General features: G+C 42.6%; 1 protein-coding gene across 4 annotated transcripts; it reads left to right on the top strand.

The window, feature by feature from the left end:
* Positions 1-11,807: 11,807 nt before the first annotated feature.
* tmem269 (transmembrane protein 269) lies at positions 11,808-21,866 on the top strand. Of its 4 annotated transcripts, none has more exons than XM_040152941.1 (7): positions 11,808-11,862; positions 12,917-12,968; positions 15,520-15,667; positions 16,468-16,565; positions 17,793-17,936; positions 18,104-18,304; positions 19,431-21,866. In XM_040152941.1, exons 2-7 carry the CDS (start codon positions 12,944-12,946, stop codon positions 19,538-19,540), a joined length of 726 nt encoding a protein of 241 aa, XP_040008875.1. In that variant the 5' UTR covers positions 11,808-11,862; positions 12,917-12,943; the 3' UTR covers positions 19,541-21,866. The 4 variants fall into 4 exon arrangements, with proteins under 4 accessions (XP_040008875.1, XP_040008874.1, XP_040008872.1 ...); XM_040152940.1 differs by having other exon boundaries at positions 11,831-12,066; XM_040152938.1 differs by lacking the exon at positions 11,808-11,862 and adding an exon at positions 12,215-12,551.
* Positions 21,867-21,896: the final 30 nt, after the last annotated feature.

The following is a 21,896-nucleotide window of genomic DNA, read 5'->3' as shown; positions in this document are numbered from 1 at the left end:
GGTAGATATCTCTATCAACTGAGAATGAGTGTGTATGCTAAGTAAAATTTGTTGGTTATGTATGTCTCAGCCCTTTCCATTTCTCACAGGTCACTCTACTTTAAGCCCCAATATGGAGTCAGGTGTGTGTATGTGTGAGCGTGCATGAGTCATTATCCATTTCCTCAGGAGGGTCAACCCAGAACTGCCTCAAGATGTTACTTAATTTTCAGGTTTGGTAGCTTTAGTGACAATTCAGTAAGCTATGAAACTCTGAAGGCTCCGTGGTTCTGTAGGTTGTTTTCTCTGCAGAGGGAGATTCATCTGCAGCAAACAAAACAGTAGGACACAGTTCTAATAAAAGTGTGTAGCTACGTGGGAATGCAGTGGAAGTAAGTGCTGCGACCAGTAGTGTAGCTCTTAATAAAGCATGCTCGCCCGCCTTTAGTCGACCACACCACAAAACCACAACACCACGATCACTTTGGATTCACAAATCCTTTTCTCATTTTTGTAAGCCTAAAATATTTGTATTGCTATCCTAAAAATGAGCACTATCCTTTCACTTAGAGTTGCTTCATTTTTATTTATTTTATGTTTTTTGTTTTCCTTTTCCTCTTTTTCATCGCTTTTGTTTCGAGGCTTGACTCTGCTGTTTTAGAACAATCACAGAAGCTTGCTATTTTCTTTCCTCTGGTTTTTGTGTATTGCCTCCCACATCCCCTTGTTTTTCCCCTCATGTTTGAATATGGCCCCCCCTAGTAAGTTCTTCAGAAATCGCCCCAGTGAAGTTCCATGAAAGGTGAATATGTGACACCTGACTGGAGCTGCCTGGTCAAATGGTTGGAAACTGGTCTTATTCACTTGATGAAACAAAAAAGTCTTAGGCTCCAAATTCAAGGATCAGATTATTTTTATTTACACAGAATGGTGTCATCATGAACATGTGGATTGAAAAGAGACAATCCTGTGGTCCATGTTTAGGACACTAAAGCAGAGTAGGATAGTGTGTGTGCCCCCTGTTGGGCACCTTTTGTGTATCTGCTCTTAAACTGGATCTCCATATATACACTGTACACTGATGCCTGATGCAAAGTTGTCACGAAACCGCCACTGCTTTTTGTTTTCACGCCATTTCAAAATGAAATGAAAGGTGCACTTTTAGTAATGATGGCAATTTTTATTTTGACTTTTTTTTTTTTGTTTAAAACATTTTACTGTTTCACTTCTGAATGGCAGAAAAAAAGCAAACAACTCGGTTAAATGAGTGAAACTGTACCAGACGAAATATTGTCCATGTCAGGACGACCTGACTGTTCCATTTCCAGTGTTGAAAAGACACTCCCCTTGCCCTTGGTGTTTCTTAATTAAAAACAAAATTCATGTGCTATTTGTAATCTCGTGAGTTTTCTTTTCTCGCCACTGTGTCACTGTGTTCTGCTTTATGCTGGGAGGTTAGTTTAGATGGAGCGATTCGCACAAAACCACATCATTATCCCCAGATCGTCCATTGTACAGGTTAGCCTTTAACCCGGTCCCTGAAGGGAGGCCGATTACACTTCCTATTTAGAAAGTTAAGATCCAATGTTCCCTTGTAGAGGTTACACCCAAGCTTTCTAAAATAAACCTGTCCCGTGGGTACGGTACTCTCATCTTACAGTCTACTGCATTTATTTAAGCTACATGGCAACTGATAAATAAAACATCATGTAAAGTGAATGTGCCAGCAAGATTCAGATAAACAAAAAAGTCTTATGAAAGATAAAAAATTAAGCAGGGTGAGTTTTTAACACTGACAGAATACTGTGTACCTACTACTTAATACCTGTTAAGTGTGTACTGTGATATAACTGTAGTTTATATGAATGACTTCATGAATGTTGTTTACAAGTGATAAACGTAACTCCTCTAAGGTGTCGAGGATTCAGTATTTGGATTTTTAAAAAGTGCAGGATTAGGAGTTAACTGAAATAGCATAAAATGCAAAGCTACATCTAAGACAAACGGTCCTAACCTACCTTTTGATGCTTGAGGCTGAAGCAAACTGAACGTTTGCCGCTGACCATGCCATCAACAGGCATCAGTTGTGTAACAGGGATTAGAGGAACCCCTTTTAGAGCCACAGGGGGTGTTACCTGTACATTATAAACGGCTGTGTGACGTTCAAACTGTTAGCGTGAGGACTAATCTTCTCTAGGTCTGTCGGAGGACTTTTTGCCACAGGAAACCCGCGAAGAGACGGGTTTGGGGGAGCTCAGTTTTCAGGCTCATCTGTGGCGGTTATGTAAGAAAAGGTCACATCATGAAGAAGTTACAGTAGACGCGGGATCCAAAATCAGGTCCATCGTGTTTCTTCTATTTCAGCCCTACAGATCTGTCATCCTTTCAAAAGGTGAGGTCTTCTTCAAAAAGTTGCTCATTCACCTCAAACTGGCTGAACGAGCAAAAAAATAAATCATCACTCTCACACAACTGAGGTTTACAGAGCTCGTCTGAGCTATTTAACACATCTTGCAAAGAATAATCTTTCTAATTACATTTCAGAGAAAATAATTCACTTTAAAGAGACACGACTTACCTGCAGCTGAGACACTGAGAAGCTTCTTAGTTTCAGACGCTAAAGAGAGAAGTGTTGGGGTCCCTGTGTAAAAAATAAGCCCTGTCGACGTCTGCATGGTTACCTCAGCTTGGTCGGAAAAAAGTTACCGTTACAAACTGGGTGCATGGAGTCTGAAACCTGTATTTAGGGCAAGGATGGTAAGATGCTATAAAATAGCATTATGGGAAGTGGTAGACCCAGCGCTTTCGTAGCTTGACCCATATTAGGCACTAAAAGTAAGGATATATCAGCTTTTGCTGATTTGATTTTGACTATATTTTTAAAAATCTGAATCTGTCAAGCGCAGTTAATCGCTGGAATATCCCTTTAATCTCAACAACTTTTGGGGTGTCTTGGTAACTTGTTGTGCTCATCCCTCCTCCCAAGAAATGTCACTATCACAGATTTAAGTTATTCCCCATTTTTCTTTAACCGTGATCTGTCCGTTCAAGTCAGAACAACAAAACATAATCCCGACTTTTCAATCGTTTCTAGACCGAAAGCACCGTGTAAATCCATAAAATAACACAGCGAAGGCCCGTAAGTGGCATTTAGGAAAGATACCAGAGTTTACATGTCACGCACAACAAAGATCATTTCACTGACCTCCTTTCTACAACACACATAAAGTCCCGCCTGTCTGGGTTACTGGTTCTCTTTTTTACTGGACAGCGACACTAAAATTCCTTCACAGTAGTAATAAGATCCGATCAGGAATGTGGCCAGCATTCAGTGCATAATGAAAACGAACACAATTTGAACATAATACGGCTGCAACCCTTGAATAATTCTTTCTTTTTTAAGAAATTCAATTCGGTTTTGGACGCTCTAATATCGTGCCTCCGCCACAGTGAAGCCCCTGTGGCCATTTCTTGTCAGAAGTGCATCACTGCCTTGGCTCTGGGTGCGTTGTGTCAAGGGGGGCCGCGGAGACAGCAGTTACTCTACACTAATCCCTGGTTATGTGGCGCCTTTCTTTCAGGGACATTTAACAGCCTGACGGGCCTAAGGCCTTGCTGTTTGGCCAGCAGCTCGATTGTAATCTACAGAAACTCAATAGTCACTCTCAGCGGGTGAGCCTTCGTCCTCACTGTGCAGGTGCAGTAGACCCGCCCCACGCATAATAAAGGCACGCTCTGAATGACCTCTTCCTTTGACCTTTTCGCGAGAGACACTGTCCACAAGTCTGGTATCAGAAAACAGCAAAAAGCTCAACAAAATCATTTATTTAAGTTTATAAATTTACTGAACTCCCCTTCAGTTCACATCTTCTAGATAAATTATTTCATCGCGTGCAGGGCTGAATCGATTAGTTAGCCCTCTTTCCATATTTCTAATCATGTTTGTCAAGCTCCCACAGGGCGTGTGCTATCAGGTGGCTCTCTCTTTCCCTCCGAGCCCCAGGGACGGCAGTTAGATCCCCCTCGCTGCAAACCATGGAGTGACAAAATCTTGACTTTCACCAGTGGATATCCGCTGTTCGCGTAACACGACAGGCTGCAGAACCGGAGGATTGATGAGGTTCTATAATACATACTCAACAATCAACGGCAAGTCGGGACTGGCATGAAAAAAAGTTTGATAACCCGTATTTAGCGTACTGTGACACATGTAAAGACTGAAAAATGAAGTTTCCCGTTATTCAACAGATGATTTCGGAGCGACGATTTCTCCCGCTTTCACGTTACAGCAGGTTAAGGATAGGCTCACATTTTTTTCAGGTCTGTCTCATAGCAATACCCACGTGTCCATATGCACATTAAGACAGTTTTTTGGTCACTGTAATCGTTATCGTTACGGGATCCCTTCCGCATGAGCTTCCGAAATAAGTGACGGGGGACAAAATCTACAATCCTCATCTGAAGCTAATACAGTATGAGGATTTACTCACAACTCTGACTTAGTCAGATCAAGTGTATGTTTTCCAAATTTACAATCTACAAAAATCCCTCTTTATATTTCCCCAGAGAATTTTTTCTGTTTTGTACTAAAAAGACTTTGGATTGTAATTTTGGACAAATGAGGACTTCAGATTTTGTCCCCATTCACTTACATTGGAAGCATGTTAGAAAAGAATCTTTTGATGTCCAGTGTAAACAGGAGAAATGAACATATCCCTTAAGTCAGTAAAACACAACCTACCATGATTTGGTAGAAAATAAAAAAGTTAATGTTTATTAATAAATAAATAAACAAATGCTCTTCTACTTAATAGTAAACAGCGTCCAAAAAATATTACCTTATGTAATACTGCAAATTCTGATAAAGAATTTATGGGACATTGTTGTAATACAGGTAATGATTTGACTTAACTAAGCTGGATATAGTGGTACTTGAAAACTTTTAAAAAAGATAATATCTAATATTAAAGTTACTGAAAGCATATAAAAAGCCTGATTTTTAGATAGATTCAAATCAGAAGAAATGTTACAGAAATGAAGAAATGATATAAACCTTTAAAACTTAATTAAACATCCTTTATTGCATTCAAGAGCCTCTTTGATTTGTAGACATGGTACCATTTCTACAATTTTATAAAATCCTCCATGGTTCGCCTCTCACCAGTTAGTATCTGAACATTGCTTGAGCCAATAACACAGGGACCTCTCCTCAATCACAAGAAAACAATGCGGCTCATTTTCCTGAATGTCAGTGTGGTTTGGGCCCAAGTTCTAGCAAATCTCGTGTATGTTCAGTCAAACTCCACCGAGAGTCGGGAGAAGGAAGGGACTCGGGAAGAAAAAACCTGAACTTCCGGAACGGAGTTTTTCTAGTATGCGGTGCTGTCTGCTGCTTCATTGCATGCCACTGATTAATGAGGGGCACTATGAGGCTCAGCTTCTGTGGGAGGGGCAGGAATACAGACGCACACACACCTCAGGAATCCCTGGGGACCAAACCTATTGGTGGGATGTGAAAAGGAAAGGTAATGTTGAAGTGGAATGGGACTTGCCCCTGTCTGTCCAGTGTTATACCCATGTCACACACGCCTCGCACCTCCAAAGAACAGACGCTTCTTCACATGAAACCAGCTCTGTGAGTAAAATCCAAAAGAAATGTCATTTGCAATTCAATGAAGAGCTTAAGTCCGTGTGGATTTTTCAATTGTATATTCTCTCCTCAAGATTACCGGATAGAGAATCATGCTGGTCTTTCAGGTACATTGATTTTGTGCATTTGCAGGGGTTTAAGTCGGTTTAAGTTGTGCATCTCATAATGGTGAATCCTTGGTGGTTAATTTGTTTCCTGTTGCATGCTGTTATTTTAGAGCTTTGCAATCTGGTGTCTTCTAGTATCAGGTAAAAAAAAAAAAAAAAAAAAAAGAATGATTATTTTATTTTATTATTTCATATACACGATCATTTACCAGACATTAGGATCAAAGTTTTACCTGATCAGTTACCTCTTGTTCCTCCAGACCTCCACTTATTTGCCACGGCATTGGAAAGTAAGCCCTGCATTACTTTTTGGGGTTTTCTTTTGTTGTATTCTTTAAAAAAAATGAAGCAGCAATGGCCAGCAGATTGTCTAGACCTAACCCTCTCCTTCCCCAGCCTGTAAGACAGCCTGGTTTGATGAAGGAGATGCCTCCAGAGACGGGGACTCAGAGCTCCTGGCTGACCTGAGGACGAAACACCGGTCAAGGATCTGCTCCGATCCAGTGGACATGGAGGCCGAGACTGTTTCTGGGATCAAGGGGCCGCACACCAGGAACGCCTTCCGCACGTAAAGACTTACAGTACTGAGCTGACATCGGAGAACTATGACTGGTGGTTTATGTTGTACGAAGTCTGAGAAGAAACCGTTTCATTTCATGTTCTTATGAATAATAGAGACAGAATATTTTAATAACTGTCTGGTATTTATTTAAGAATGTTTTAGAACGGAAACAAATCGAACAGAGGAGCTTTGCTCAAAGGTATTTTTACCAGCTGACACGCAGTATTTGTCGTCCAATATTTGTCCCTTCCTAATACACAATGTGTGTTGTTGTAGTTCCGACAACTAATAGCTGGTATCGACTAATATTAACAGCATCTTCTATGTTGTTTCAAAACCAGCTCAACAAGGAAAAAAGACAAGTTTAAATACTTAGCGTGGACCAGAAATACCAAAGTCTTGTTCAATTAATCAAAGCTTGACCTTTAAAGGCTGTAATTTTATACCTGACCCGAGGAGACAGGTGACAGCGGATCATTTACTCAATGAGGTAGCACCTTTAAAAAATGATGAAACAGCACGTCACTTGGACTCAGACTTTTGGATATGACGGCAGATTTGTGGCGGTAGACTTCAGCCAAGTGTAACATTCAAATGTGATGGCCGTGTTTTGCAGTTACAGTGCATCAGAGGGCCTTTTGTGCCTTAACTCAGAGCAGACGCGGAGACAGTGTGAAGATTACAAGATCATGTTCACCTGCACCGGACAGTTCTGCGCCGGTATGTGTTACAACCTCGATTTTTTTTGTTTTATCGGTAATGATTTTTTTAGTGTAATCTCATCCCTCATTGCTTATAGAGTGCAGGACGCGCTGGTTCGATCATGATGATCCAACAGGAAACGGAGACTATGAGGTCCTCAGTGACCTCCTCCCCATATACCCCAGAGAAATCTGTCCCCAGCCAATAGCCATCGAGGTCCAGACCATCTCTGGGGAACCTGCCTCCAACACTTCAGACACCTTCTTAAAGTGAGATTAACAGCAGCATTTTTAAACAACAAAACTGACATCAGTCGCATTACCTGAGGAGCGAGGACTCTCGTCTGCGCTCATCTGTCATTGTCATCTCCTCCGTTTCTTGTAGTTATGACGCCACCTATGGGTTTGCCTGTGTAAACGCGGCTCAGGAGAGCAGGGATTGTGAAGATTACAGAGTCAGGTTTACATGTCCGAAAGAGTTCTGTCAAGGTATTTTGCTCGGCCTTGTTTCCTTTGGAGTGATCTCATTACTGTGAAAAGAATTAGCTTCCAGATTGCCCAGTAAATTATTTTTTTTTAAACTATTTTCTGAATATTCACAAAGGCATACGGGTTGGATTAAGTGGAAACCCTTAATTGCCCATACACACTGGTAAAAACTGGTCAGCTGACCTTGTGTATACAACAGGGATGGCTGATTATTTTCTGTTTTTATGACTTTTTTTCCCCCTGCTACATCAGCACACTGTGAGATGCTCAAAAGTGTAAATCTTACCCATGTCCACACACAAAATCAATGAAATTATCTTCAGCGAGATGTCCCATATACATGGAAGCTTTTGCGTTTCTTTTTCCTCTTTAAAAATGTGTATCTATATCATCCATGTTTAAATAAATAAAAAATCACCCATCCATACAAGCGTCCACATGCACACACACACACACACATCAGGGATGCACATTCTTGTTCCTGCTGAGCTTGAGTGCTTTCAGACTTCATTTGTTTTCCCGTCCACTTGTAACCTCCGCTCAGTGTCGGCGCAGTGCCGGACGCGGTGGCTGAACAGTGGTAAGCCATCAGAAGAGGGGGATGTTGAGTCCATACCGCAGCTGATGAAAACCTTCCCCGGTCAAGTCTGCAAAAACCCAATCAGCATCGAGGCCGAGACGACACGAGGAATGTCCGCCGATCACACCGGAGACACCTACCTCTCGTAAGCACCTTGTTTTGGCACCAAGCATACAGGTTCAGACTTGGATTCAGTCAAGCAGCCTTTTTCATGAGGAATGCCTAATTCAGCTTTTTCTTTTCTTTTCTTTTTTGAAATATTCCAGCTACGATGTCACTTTTGGGTTTGCATGCATCAATGAAAAGCAGAAAAGTAAACAATGTGAGGATTATCAAGTGATACTGACCTGTCCTTCAGACTTCTGTCAGGGTAAGATTTCCCGCAGGTAGGATTCATTTGGTCTCAGCACGACTTCTGACTCTGTATTATAAAACCGTGCTTCAGTTTTTTTTTCTGACCCCAAAATTCAAAATCAGAGCTGTGAGAAAACAGCAAGACCTTAGGCTACACATTAGCTCTGTAGATGTATAAAGTGATGAAAAACAAATATCACAACCTATAGAACCCAGTTCAAATAAATCTGAATCAGAGGACCGGTGTCAGAAGATCAAAGTCTGCGTCTCCATACGCCCCCATATGTTTTCCACTGTTTGGCAGGTTGCAGGACACGCTGGTTCGACGTGGACAGTCCCACGGGGAAAGGGGACTACGAGACCCTCCTCCAGCTGCAGATGCTATATCCCAGTCGGGTCTGCGCCCAGCCTGTGGCCATTGAAGCCGTGACACTCTCCGGTGTCTCCGCGCACAAGACCGGCGACGTCTTTCAAGTGTGAGTTGCGGGACTGACAGCGACGCAGCCAAACGTTGATAAGTAAAGAAAAAAAGCTGGCATCACAGTCGGCACATAGAAAAGGGAGACTGACGCTCAGTGGACACAGAGGATGATATTAACTGTACCAAAGCAATGACATTACGAACAAATTCTAGCCATTCTCTCTAGATATCGATCACATTAAAGGGGTTGAAGAGCTGCTGGAACAAGCACCGCATTGCAAACATCGTTATCTGAGTCCCAGGGTTGAAGGAATAGCTTGATTTTCTCTCTCGGAAGGGCTTTCTGTTATAAAAATGCACCGCGTCCAAACCCGAGCTGGCATAACCCCGAACGACATCACTCTGACGTCATCGGGGTTATTTTTCAGGGTCTAGAAAAGCTCCCTCCCGAGCCCCAGAAGGCGTTATACAGCTGTCGGCAGGCGGTTCTCCTCGTGACGACTAAGCTGAACTGCGTGTGTAAAACGGGTGACGTGCCCCTTTAACAGACTGCGTACTGTGCATTTTGCAGATACGACGCTACTCGTGGCTTTGCCTGTGTGAATGACGAGCAGCCCGGTGGAAAACGCTGCCGAGACTACAAGGTCCGCTTTACCTGCCCGATGGCTTTCTGCACAGTATGAATAATGAGTGGTCAACAATTACTTAGGGCTTTTACTGTCAGTGGAGGGTGTTTAGTAATTATCATTGTTAGCCTTTATACCATTTTGTCTTGTAGGATTCCTCGTGTATCTTTTTTTTTTTTTTTTCTTTTCACAATTTTGTCTCATTCCCAACAACATAACATCTCTCTCAGGACTTGGAGAAAATAGCAAACACCCACATTTTCATGTAGCAGGGTTTCCTCCTGGTATGTTTTTACATTACGACGTGAATAAACGCGACAAAATATAACTGGCAGATCATTTGCCCCCAAAGTGTTGTTATTTCAACCTACACATACCTAGAAACGGGATGTCCTGTGGGGTCATCGGAGTTTCAGTTGCATATTTGTGATATGCAGGTGAACGTCCAGATCCAGACTCCACAGAGCGGAGTCTTCGTTGAATAAAACCTAAATATCAGCAGTTAACACAAGAGAAGAAAGAAAAACGAGAACGGTTGTGATTACTGTAAGCATCAGATGGTGACACATTCAGACTGATCCAAAGAATGTCTATTTGTAGACAAAACACGTTTATATTATAAAAATAAAAACCTCTCAGGCTGCATTTCTTTTTATGACCTTACACCTTCAGTCCCGATAACTTTTAGACGATTAACTCATCTGTAGTCTGCAGTCCATTTTTACTGTTACTGTGTTTACTTTTGTTATTATTGTGACAGAAGAAAGTAAAAGGACCTGGGCTGTGTGTAGCACAGAAATGAGATTTAACTTTGCCCATCTCACCTTGACAATGTTTCGGTGAACTTTGGAGCTTGGAGTTTAGCCATGCAGCAGCATCACAGGGACTATAAGATTTAATGGATGATGTGTCTCATGGGAATTTATTTTCCATTCGAGTGCAAATCCACCGGTCCCCCTACATTTGCTCATTCACATAGTTTATGTAGTCATTCGTTAATCTGCACTGACGTGAATCTGCTTAAACTGAATCAATGTGTGGGGACTCTATTTAAAAAGAAGGCGGACCTCGTACCTTTGCAGACAGAGGGAGTCCAGCCCAGAGTGCTAGAAAATTGCTTAGGCCAGCATGAAATAAATTCCACTGGAACTGCTTTACATGCACTGTACATATATCTGTGAAATCGACCCTTAATCATCCACTTCTTACTGGTCAATTAGTAGTCAAATGTGTGCATCTTGGTCTTAAAGGTCTTATGCTGATCGGTCATGGTTAACTAATATTCTGATTAATCTGTAACTATAATTGCAGTCTGGCATGCAAGCTGATTCAGTAATTTGGTAACGCTCAGTCATTCATTGCCTCAGCAAATGAATAGTGCAATGTGCTGCAACAAGTCGGCGGGTGTAACACATTACACAACACGGACAACATGGACAAACTTAGTAATAATGACGATAATATAAAAATGTATGTCTGTGTGTCCTTTCTAAGGGTATCAAGTCATTTATATGATTTATCAGAACTGGTTGATGGTAGTGAGGCATTATTCAATTAAGGGTTAATTGCTGGACCATAATGTGAAGGGTTACCGTCCACTGGCTGATCCCGAGAGCCGGCACTTGTGGGTCAAAAACGAGAGCTGGAGTCTCACGGTTCTCCTCGCGTTAGTTGGGTCGTTCCTGCTCGCGAAGGGGGCAGCGCGGCATTGACGAAGAAAAAACCCACCACCCTCAGCCGACGACTGCTTTTCATTGGTTCGACTGAACTATTGGCGAATGGCAGCGCCAAAAACCCGTCGCTGACACGACATCTGACCTCCTGAAGTCACGCACGCACGCACACACGCACACACACAAAGGCAATATAGAGAACATTGCACAGTAGGCTATAACATCATGTGCTCATTTCACAGGGACGTGTGATTGTGATGCCCAACTGTGACTTTATTGCCCTCATGGTCTCAACATTCAAGTAACAACAACAACAATAATAATAATAGCAGTAGTAGTAGAAGCCTGTCTCGTAGCTACTTTTAGCAAAAGAGAGGTTTGCTCTTTTACTTTGACGTGTGTGATACTTTTATCACATTTTATCATATCACCGTTTGATCACAAGTTTTTATTTGTAGGCAAAAAAAAAGAAAAGGAAAGAAAAGAAAAGGAAGAGAAAGAATCTCAAACAATACACAACATCTCCAGTCTACAGACATTCCTGTACGTCTTTGTGTTCAATATGTATCCAATACAGCGGTCGCCATCGAGAAATGGCCCGAAGATATCATGGAAAAAGCTAGAAGCGACGGGAGGGCGTCATTTCCGGTGGAATATTCTAGCGGAGTTACCCTTGGTCTTTAAAGGGACGCGCCAGAAAAGCGGCTGTAAAGTTGACAGGTAAACGGCCATGTGTTGTGTGTGCACGTAGCAGCTTTAAGCCCTCGAGCCGGTCGACGGACAGACGTGGACAGAGGTCGGTCCCGCGCGAGAAGGAGAGGGAGAGAAAGCGCGACAGTGAGGGGGGTTTTTTTTTTGGCGTGTGGGCGCGCGTTCAGACGTCTCCATCATTTGATTTTGTTATAGAGTCTGTGATCATCTCAGGTAAGATGAAGGGGCTTTGTGCGTGTGTGTGTGTGTGTGTGTGTGGGGTGTCGAGGGGGACTAGGCAGGCTAGTTTAAGTTCACAACGTAGGCCCGCTTTGCATCTTCGTCGGTCCACTAAGCTGTGACGCAGTTGCGCCACTTGTCCCCGGTCTTTTGCTCCAAGATGATGGGACGCGAGGCAGCGCCGCACGCGCGCCTGGCGCGTTGCGTCCGCTCCCGGGCGCCGTGGCGCTGCGGTGCGCGGGGTGGAAGGGGCTTTGATGCTCGCGGAAGGTGCGTTTCTCTGTGCGTACCGAGCCCCCCGCGGAGCGGCCGGGGGACGCGCGAAAAACACCAGCGAGAGCCGTGGCCCCCGGGAGCAGAGGCAGAGTGGGACGATGCGGGGAGCGTTAAAGGACGGGCCAACGGCCGAGCTCCGCGGCACAGAGCGCGCCACGTTGTCCAGGGTTTCCATCGGCGCGATTTCAGGAGATAAAGTAAAGGTGGACGGGGGAGGCGGGAGCGCGTGTTGTTACGCGCGAGACCTGCACCAAAACGTTACTGATTCAGCCGTAATGTGACAACCCAGATGTTAAACCGACAGATATCGAGTCAAAGTTTTGAAGGGATGCATTTGAGACTACAAATTCCTTCAGGATGCATATTTTCAGCTGGCCATGATGGCTAAACGTGCAGACATATGGCTTCCAAAACGGGGGGGAAAAATCTTATTTAGGAGGATTTAGTAGAAGTTAATTATTATTTTAAAGTTAAAAATACCAAAACATACTTTTCTACTGCGTTGAAAATGTATGCACAGTTCAGTGCAATGGAAGCCAATGTGATGTATACGTTTTCTGTCTTTCAGCTGTTGTATTGTGAGCCAGAGACGATCATGATCCTCCTGACTTCCTCCTCTGGTACGTGCTTGTTTCTCCATCTCACATTTAGCCTGGATGACTGTAGGGGCATGGGTGCCAGAGTTTAAAAAAAAAAAAATCGGGGTCTTCTTGGATTCAATGTGGAAGGGGGTCCCAAAGATGCGCGGACAGGATGGAATGGAATAACCAGTGAACTTTGTAAAAGTAATCACGCACGTACAACAAGGAGCGCACTCGTGCAGATCAAGGCGTGGGGCATCATTATTACTTTTCACATACAATAATGTGGGCTGTACAGTGTTTGAGTAGCTCGGGGAAAGTGTTTTATGGTTGGATAACATGAACTCATGTCAGTTTATACGTCGAAACTACGTTACCCGTTAAGAAACCACACCCAATAGAATTTATATGATTGAATCTCCTATGACTGCTCTACTCTATTTATAATGAATTGCAATTTCTTTGTCATTTTTTTTTTTTTTTACTATATCTCATTATCATAAAACACAGTTAAACCTTAAATGTACGGTAAATAATATTAATGGTGTAGTAAGTTCACTTCTCATTGTCCCTGTTGTGAATTGTTTTTTCTTGTTTTTCATTTAGTCTTTTTAGTTGTTACCAGGTAACATAGCAGAGCATTACATAACGAGGTCTTTCCCATCATGCTTTGCACTCATTAGGCAGCAATCCACAAATAGAGACCTGCTTGAGATTGACAGTGTTTTTGGCTCTGGCTTTATCTTCTTTTTATTAGTGACCAAGACAGTGTATTAAGTGGTTCGACTAAAGCTTGACCGCAAGCTCTGTAACCCGGCAGACTTCGATGCACATGGAGCCGCACATGTGGCTCTCCAATGGCAAAAGTAACCGAACCTGAATATTCATGTAGAAAAACTTTGCAATTGCACGATTTTTCAGAAAAATGCAGATCGTTGTCTGCATCCACTGACGTGCTGCGTTTTCCCATGAAACGTTTTCAGACAATATCCACAAAAAAAAAATGCCAGGTTGTAACTTGTGTTAAAGTTCCAAATGAGAAGTGAAAAGCATGCTGTCAAGTAAAAGTGTAAGTTATTGTTGCCTTCTGCTGTGTCTCATACGCTGTTTTCTTTCAGATGAAGAGTCTCTTGAACTCGCCTGGCTTTGGAATCACAGGAAGTTCAGGGTGAAAAACACTTGAAGGGTTGCTACTGCAACATTTAAAAATCTTTAAACTTTGCAGGTCCTTTTTCTGTGCATACTGTCTTGGGCAGTACTATGACTTGAGAGAAAATAATAAGCTCCCAAGGGAGAGGGCAGACAGAAAACAAAGATTTCTTTGTCTTCATTAAAAAACATCCCAGCTTTGTGGGGGCAGAGGCAGTTTTTGGCTGGAGGGAGGCAGCGTCAGCAGTCATTCCATCTTGCTGACTAAGATAGTGAATGTAGCTTTTACTATCGTTCATACAGCAAAATTTTATGTCACCCGTACCACTAAACATACCAAGTTATAATTACAACTTTTGCCAGTTGCACTCTCAGTCAACAAATGGCCCGTTAAACTATGACTATTGACGATATAACCCCATGCAGTTGAGTATTAAAATGTAAACTGCGTGTTATAAAAACACTGAAAGCAGGTAAGATTCTAGATTCATCTTAATAGCACAATCTCCATTGAAGCCAGGGCATGCTGCGGTAGCATTATAGATTTGAGCACACTTGGCCACGTGAGGGCTACTGCCATGCCCTCGCCTCAGGTCACTGTGTTTTATCAGAGTGAACAGGCTAATTGATCTCATGTCTGGTATGTGTCAATGCAGTAGGTCCAGCTCACACTCACTGTAGCCATTGGATGTATGTGGTGGTCCCCCTAAGTGCTCATAGCTTGCTCCCCACACCAGTATTTGTGTGTATTTGACATTTTTTTCCTTTCCAAATATTACCTCGATGTTGGAAGTTTAATGCATGTCATTGTGGCCATTTTTTTTTTAAATAATTAAAATATGTATATGTTTATTGCATAGATAGAACTGATGATGATGTAAAGACTAATTGATGAGGCACTCTTTAATGTTGCATGTGGCAGGCTTTGCACCCCCTTATTGAATGAATGTACAGTAACAAATGCATTTTAGTGATCTGAAAATGGATGAATGTATCGTAAGGTCGGTCTCCGTCCAATAAACATACGTCGTGGTAAGTGATAACTTCTTTTACATAAGACGTTGGGATTCAGTTTGATAGTAATATTTTGATTTAAATACAATAAATAAATAAAACACATATGCGAACATGTGCTACACTAGCCTGCAATATGGATTCCCACTAGATGATACACAAAATATTATTACTGAGCTACTGTGTGACTGGTAATTCATTAAGATTACTGTAAGAATTTTTACACCTTTTTCCTCTCACCTGAGCTGAAGTTTGACTCAAACTGGGATTATAATTAGCACACTATTCCCATTCAGACTCATTCATCAAAAGGTCAGGTGGCATGGTCACCCAATCACAGTAGGGTTTTAGCTTTTCTCTTAAACCACAGCAGAGGTTACTGACCTGACACAGACAACTACTAACTGCTGCTGTTGTGTGGTCTCAGGTTTCTTCCAGTGCACCAACAAGCTCTTTCTGAGCGATCAGGCCACAGGGCTCCAGATCAAGGAGTTTGCGCGTAAAAATGCGGCAAATGCTCTGTCAGTTGCCAACATGGTCATGGGCATGGCCTCCATTCTCAGCAGCCTCAATGGGTGAGTGAACACGCCACCATTGGATTTTACTATGTGAAACATAACTTACGGTAGCACTGAGGGGCAAAACTCGACAAAATTGGATGAAAAAGCATAAACAAAACATAAAACACTCTAGAAAACACATTAACCAGGAATCAGGAAAGACAGTAACTAAATGATGAATGAAAACGTAACATTTTAGAAAACTCATGCCAAATGAGAAAACACGGCAACGTTTCACAAAAGTCATTTAGGAGTAAAGAAAAAAACCAAACCTTCAAACACAATGGCATTTCTGAAAACACAACGTTAGAGAATATGAATTGACTAAACAGGAAACACAACATTTAAGAAAACACATCAGAAAAACCAGATCGGGAAAATATCATTTGTTAATATGTTTTGAGAAATATTTTTGAGTTTTCTGTTTTTGTAACATGTTGTAGTGTTTTCCCTATTTATTCATGTTTTTTTCCCCCCCAGCGTTGTTATGTTTTGCCTCTCAGGGCCACCGTACGGTACGTAATGCCTATAATGATGACAGGTCTCTGCCCTTACCAGATGAACTCTGCTAAGCTTTGTCTAAAGAGGAACTGGCAAGAGCAGGTCAGAAAATCCAGTGTCAGGGAACCTGGCCTAAAGATAATAATTCTCTATTGGAGAAAGACAATTATTTACCTTTATCTGTAACATTGTTGAAATCTATCCAGCACTAGTTTCAGCCCTTTTCCACTGGCAAGAACCTGCAGATATTTTACCCTTTGAAATGGGTTGCTGTCATCAAATAGCTTAACCTAACACTCACTCGTTTTGTTCAGGCACCATCATGCCGCATGTTGGCTGGTTCTGATTGGCTACCTGCTGGATTTGGCAGATGGAGCAGTTGCCAGGCGACTCGATGCCTGCTCGGCACTGGGTAAGTGGAGTGTTGTGGTCAATAGCTCTTACCAAAGATAAAATCCGACCAGGGTGTTGGCAGGGCTTGCTGCACAGTCCTTTGTCCGGACTTTCACGCAAAGTCTTAAACAAAGGGTTCCAGTAAAAGGAAACTCAGCCATTGAAATACTCTGGATAGTCTTACAAAGTCTCCAAGAGAAGAATCATACATATTTAATATAATGTAATTCAAGCTTTATCAAATCAGTGTCTTTTTAGTTGTTTCTATATTTCTAAAGAGTCTGCAAGTTACAGAGCTACTGTCAGGTTCGAGGGTTTCGGTGTGAATGTAAATGGGATGACATCCCCTTTGTGGTCCCCCCCTTAATTAAGAGGCACCCAAGGCAAATTCACAGAATATTAAGTGTACCACCGATGGTGTGTTTTCAAAAGGTCGTAGCGCCATATATAGTAAATCAGGAGGCACAAATAGCTGTTTTAACATTGCTTCCAGTGTGCAAGTACACATTTTCTCAGAATCCCAAAATAGCTCCCAGGTGCATCACAATACATCGTTGGCTGCACATTTCAGGGGGCTTTGTGCCACGACAGGGTTTTTCTGCATGACTTTGCAGGTGGATGTTGTTGTGCCCCCCCACGTATTTTGTCAAATGAACAATCACTTTCTGATTTAGCAACCTAATTCCATGGGATCATGCTCCAATTGTCTATTTTATCCCGTTGCTTTGGGTTCTCTGCATATCTGAAATTGCTAAAATTGTTGACCCTGGGCTGTGGAATTCCACCTCGTTCATTCGAGCCGTGGCCCGAATCACCTCATCCTCATCCGCTAAAAACATGCTCCGTTCTCCTGAGGGATAAAGGGACAAGGCAGTGGAGAATGTTGTTTATAGAATGGCCGCCTGTTGGGCTGACACTGAAATTTCCACTTGGGGATTTTTGCACGTACACGCTCCACAGCACTGTCACGTGTCGGTAACGTTAGCGGTCACCATGCTGGAGAGATGATAACATATCTACCCCGGCCTTTTTAAAGTGTAAACTCGGGACCACGGTGCTGCCGGACTTTTGAAGTAGTGTAATTATAGGACAGTTGGTGCTCACAAGTAACATTTCTAAAGCCGATTATTCAGAATGCAATATTTTTGGTTCTGTCCGTCAGCAAGTCCTAACACATATACAATTCGTGCCGCACTGCGAACTTGACGGAGCCACGTGTATTCCCGTTTTTCTTTTTCATGCTCAGGTGCGAAGCTGGATGATTTTGCCGACTTCACAACCTTCGGGATCGCCACGTCGCTGCTCCTGAGGACATCTGACCTGCTGGACAACATCCTGTGCATGTGTTACGTCCTGTCTGTGTTCGTCCGCCTCTGTTTCTTCTCAAGCGGTAAGTCCTAAAACGTAGTGCTATTGTATCCTGTAAGCTGTGTAACTGATGTTGCCTGAGTGGTTTACCCTATCGAACCCTATCTCATTATGGCTTTCTGCCGGATCTCACTCACACTTTATTTAGTTAAAGGACTTACTGGAGGTTTATTTTTGTTTGGTCCTCAGGGATCCCATTCATGTACCGTGGCCTGCCCTGCATCTACTCCTCTGCCATCCTGGCCAGCGCCTCTCTGCTGTCAGGGGGAAACATGGGCGTGCTGCGCGTCATCGCAGTGGCCATGATCCTCTTCATGATCAGTCAGAACTTCTACCCCCATGACAGAGTGCTGGAGTCCCAGGCCTGGAAGAAAGTTGTTTACGCCGGAGGTAAATCCATTTTTAAAAAATCCAGTATGATTCATGTCTCTCTTGGATAAAAAAAAAGTATAGCTGGTGGATTAGAGAGTAATGACTGCCAGAACCGATTCATGTTAGAAGCGCATTATCAAATCAGACTCAGGTACAACATTTAGCATTTGCACGTGGTAGTGGTATCTAGCCACTTGGTTGGTTTTATGAGCAGAAGTTGTGACGTATCCGTCTCTGAAACTTCTGCCACCACCCGAATCCAATAGAGGTGAATGGATTTTTGTTTGTCCTGCTTAAGGCGACGGGAAATGAAATTTGAACAACTCAGTAGCATTGTGTCTTTGTAGAGACCGTGTCCCAGTTACTCGGGATAATCCACAGAAGTCACTGTGAACTGTTTTCAATTGAACTATTTTTAGCCACACTAGCGGTTTGGCTCTGGATGGAAATGTCGGTCGGTTCACCACTAAGGTCCAGACCAAAATTCTCAGCAACTATTGGGCGGATTGCCATCAAACTTTGTACAGACATTTGTGTTCCACACATTCCACACACACACACACACACACACACACACACACACACACACACACACACACACACACACACACACACACACAATGGGTTGCAATAACTTATCATGTAGCGCCATCATCAGGTCAATTTTTTGTAGTTTGGATTATGACCAAATACCTGGTATTTTCCAGGTTTTCTACAGGAAAACAAGACAGGCTGAGACTATCAATTAGTCTCAGCTGTACTTTATGTGTAGTGCTAATTAGCAAATGTCGGTACGTTGACAGGCTAAACTAAGAAAGCGAACGTGGTAATCCTTATACCTGCTAAACACCAGCTCCTTAGCATTATCACTGTGAACACGTTAGCATGCTGATGGTAGTATTTAAATCAGAGCACAGTCTGTGCACAGCTGTAAGCCTGTGCACAGACTGTGCGCTTATGCACAGCCTTCTTGGCTGTAGACTCTTTCTCAGTGTGTACTTATAATGAAAACTGTACACGTCGAGGTTAGAGGATCATCATAAGTAATCAGAATATTTTTTCTGGCAATACATGCTGTTGTTGAGTTTTCTTTCTCTCTTTCCTCTTTCTTTCTTTTTTTTTTTTCTCTTCTAATCTAATTCAGGAGTTGTCATGGTGTTCTGCTCTTCCTTCCCCCCTGCTTGTGTGTACTATCTGCTGTGGTCTGTCTCCTACATTCTGTTCCCAACATCCCTTTGGAGCAGTAAAGTGTAAAAGGGGTGGGCTGGCTTTGTCCGGCTTTGTCCAAACCTCCCAATAGTTTTACCTCTGGCTCATCTGGGTGAACGGAGGCTTCCAGACTGCCGCTGCTCCCTACTGCCATGGACGAATCAAGCTGAATATGCTCAAGCGCCACAGGCGAACTCTCGCTCTATTTAACCTTTAATTTTGATGTGACACCTCTAAGACAGGAACAGGACAAAAGGGAGTTACAATGAGGGATGGGAAGGACATTTTAATGTTACTGGTAAGGATTAACCTTCATGCTGTCTTATGTCTTTGTTGTATTTTCACTGAAGCCAGGGGTTTGGTGGCTTGTTCCAAAAGCTGAATTTTCATCAAGTTTATCTCCTGTGTAATCTCCCAACTTCAGTATTAATCCAATCCTTCATCATTGTTGTGAGCACGTGGCAGCCGGGCACATCGACTCACAAGGTAACAGAAAAAGAAATGATTTCAAACGAAATAGTTGCATCCATATCTAATATATTTTTGCCTCTAATTTGGTTTTGAAAAGGTTTTATTTTGTAATCACACAGGCCACCCTAACCCCTATTGTGATGTCCGCGATGTTAAGCATAGCTAGACGAGTAACTGTCAGAGTGGTACAGTATGTTGGCAAGGCCTGTAATCCATGGATCTACAACATGATTCCTCAGCCGCATTTTCCAGATTCAAAATTCCAATGCCCTTTCTGGTTTATCTATGACACAGTGATGAGCATTCATACAGCACTATGACAAATTCTGTGTTTACTGACATCGGTTAATGATTGTATCGGGGCTGAGGTCAATTTACTTTCATAGTATTCGGGTCAGGATGTGTCCTCGAGAGCCACGTTTTCCATTACGTAGGGATCTCAAACCCAGCCAGAGGAAACTTTTGAACATGACGGTTCTGTCACTCTTATTATTTAATTTGCTGTTTGAATGTATGTTTTAAAAAGGTTGAACTGAATGCGAACTGACCCCAACCTTGACTTATGTAAATTGGGTACTCGTTTTTCTTTTATTTAGTTTTCAGGACTTTTAGCTTTTTACCAAGTTGTGACTCTGTCCAAGAAATGATGTGTTAGATTTTAGTATTTCTTCTATGTGTACTTTTATTGGGTCATTGCATGTGTTTGCCTCTGTTTTAAGAGGCATTGCAGTTTAAATATTAAATCCACACTGAATCCCCATTGCCTCTCATTGTACTTCTCTGACCACTGCCGAATCAGCGGTGACACTGCAGTTGTTTTCCCATCACTCGTCGGGACGCCTGCGGTGACCTTACTGATTGCGGTGGAGTCGGAAAGGCAACATGAGCAGAAGTTGCGATCTGCAAGTGGCAGCGCAGCAGCAGTTTGCTGCCCCGCGCGATTCAGTGTGAATTTACACTTAAAGAGCAACAACACACGGGCTGCAGGTCCTGCCTTTCCTGCCATCTAGTGGGTAAGAATTTCACCCTGCTGCGTGTTCTGCCTCCACCTTAAAAGGTGGCTGTGATCAGGAGTGCAGTGCAGCAGCACTGAAACTTTAAATCCACCGTGATCTGGGAAGGAAAGAACAAGTGTGTTGTTACTCCTTAACTCGGCCAGTATTCAGTCGGAGGGGACAACATGTTTTTGTAGATGAGTCCTTTTTAGCAAGGACAACTTTTTGGCATCGCTCATCGTGTCTCCAAATGGGTATTTGTGCCGCTCTGCATGGTGTGTGACAAATGGGGAGATGATATAGTTTTATACGGTTTTGTTCAGAAGCTTGATGAAGACAAAAGCACAGAGTAACAGGTAAATACCGTATATCTGTTCTCACCCCCAAAAAGCTACTGACACCCCATATTTCAATTTTGATTCACTTTATACCTTCTTCTAATGTTCATCTTTTAAGCTTGTAATCAGAGGTGTCAGAGTAAAGTGTCTGACATCGCTCGCAATTTGAGTTCGGTGGTTTTAGTGATTTGAACCTTGTATAAGCCATAACTCATAGTGCCAACAATGTATGAGTTATGCCAGTGAGTCTCCCTGACAGGATTTTTCTGAGAGGAAAAACCGAGGAGGTGGAGCAGAATTTCTGTTTTTAAAAATATTGCATCAAAAGGTCATGTTTGGCATGGTTTATAACAACCAGTGTTGTGAAGAAACTCTACAGTGTAAAGTGCATACACGGACTGAACACAAGTCTACTCTAGAACATTCAGTAGTGCATTCAGCTTTCCTGTGTGGGTGTTTTTGGTTTTCAAACTGTAAAGTCACAGTGATGTATGCATGCTAAGAGCACTGTAGATACAAGAACTGTACTTTGCCCGATGCTAAAAAAGGAAAAAAAAAAAAAAAAAAGATCTTAATGAATAATAAGATCTGTGCTTT

Source organism: Xiphias gladius, chromosome 18, assembly GCF_016859285.1.
Source record: "Xiphias gladius isolate SHS-SW01 ecotype Sanya breed wild chromosome 18, ASM1685928v1, whole genome shotgun sequence".
Lineage (NCBI taxonomy): Eukaryota > Metazoa > Chordata > Actinopteri > Istiophoriformes > Xiphiidae > Xiphias > Xiphias gladius.
The sequence above is the reverse complement of the archived record's forward strand: the minus strand, read 5'-3'. Positions and strand labels throughout refer to the sequence as shown.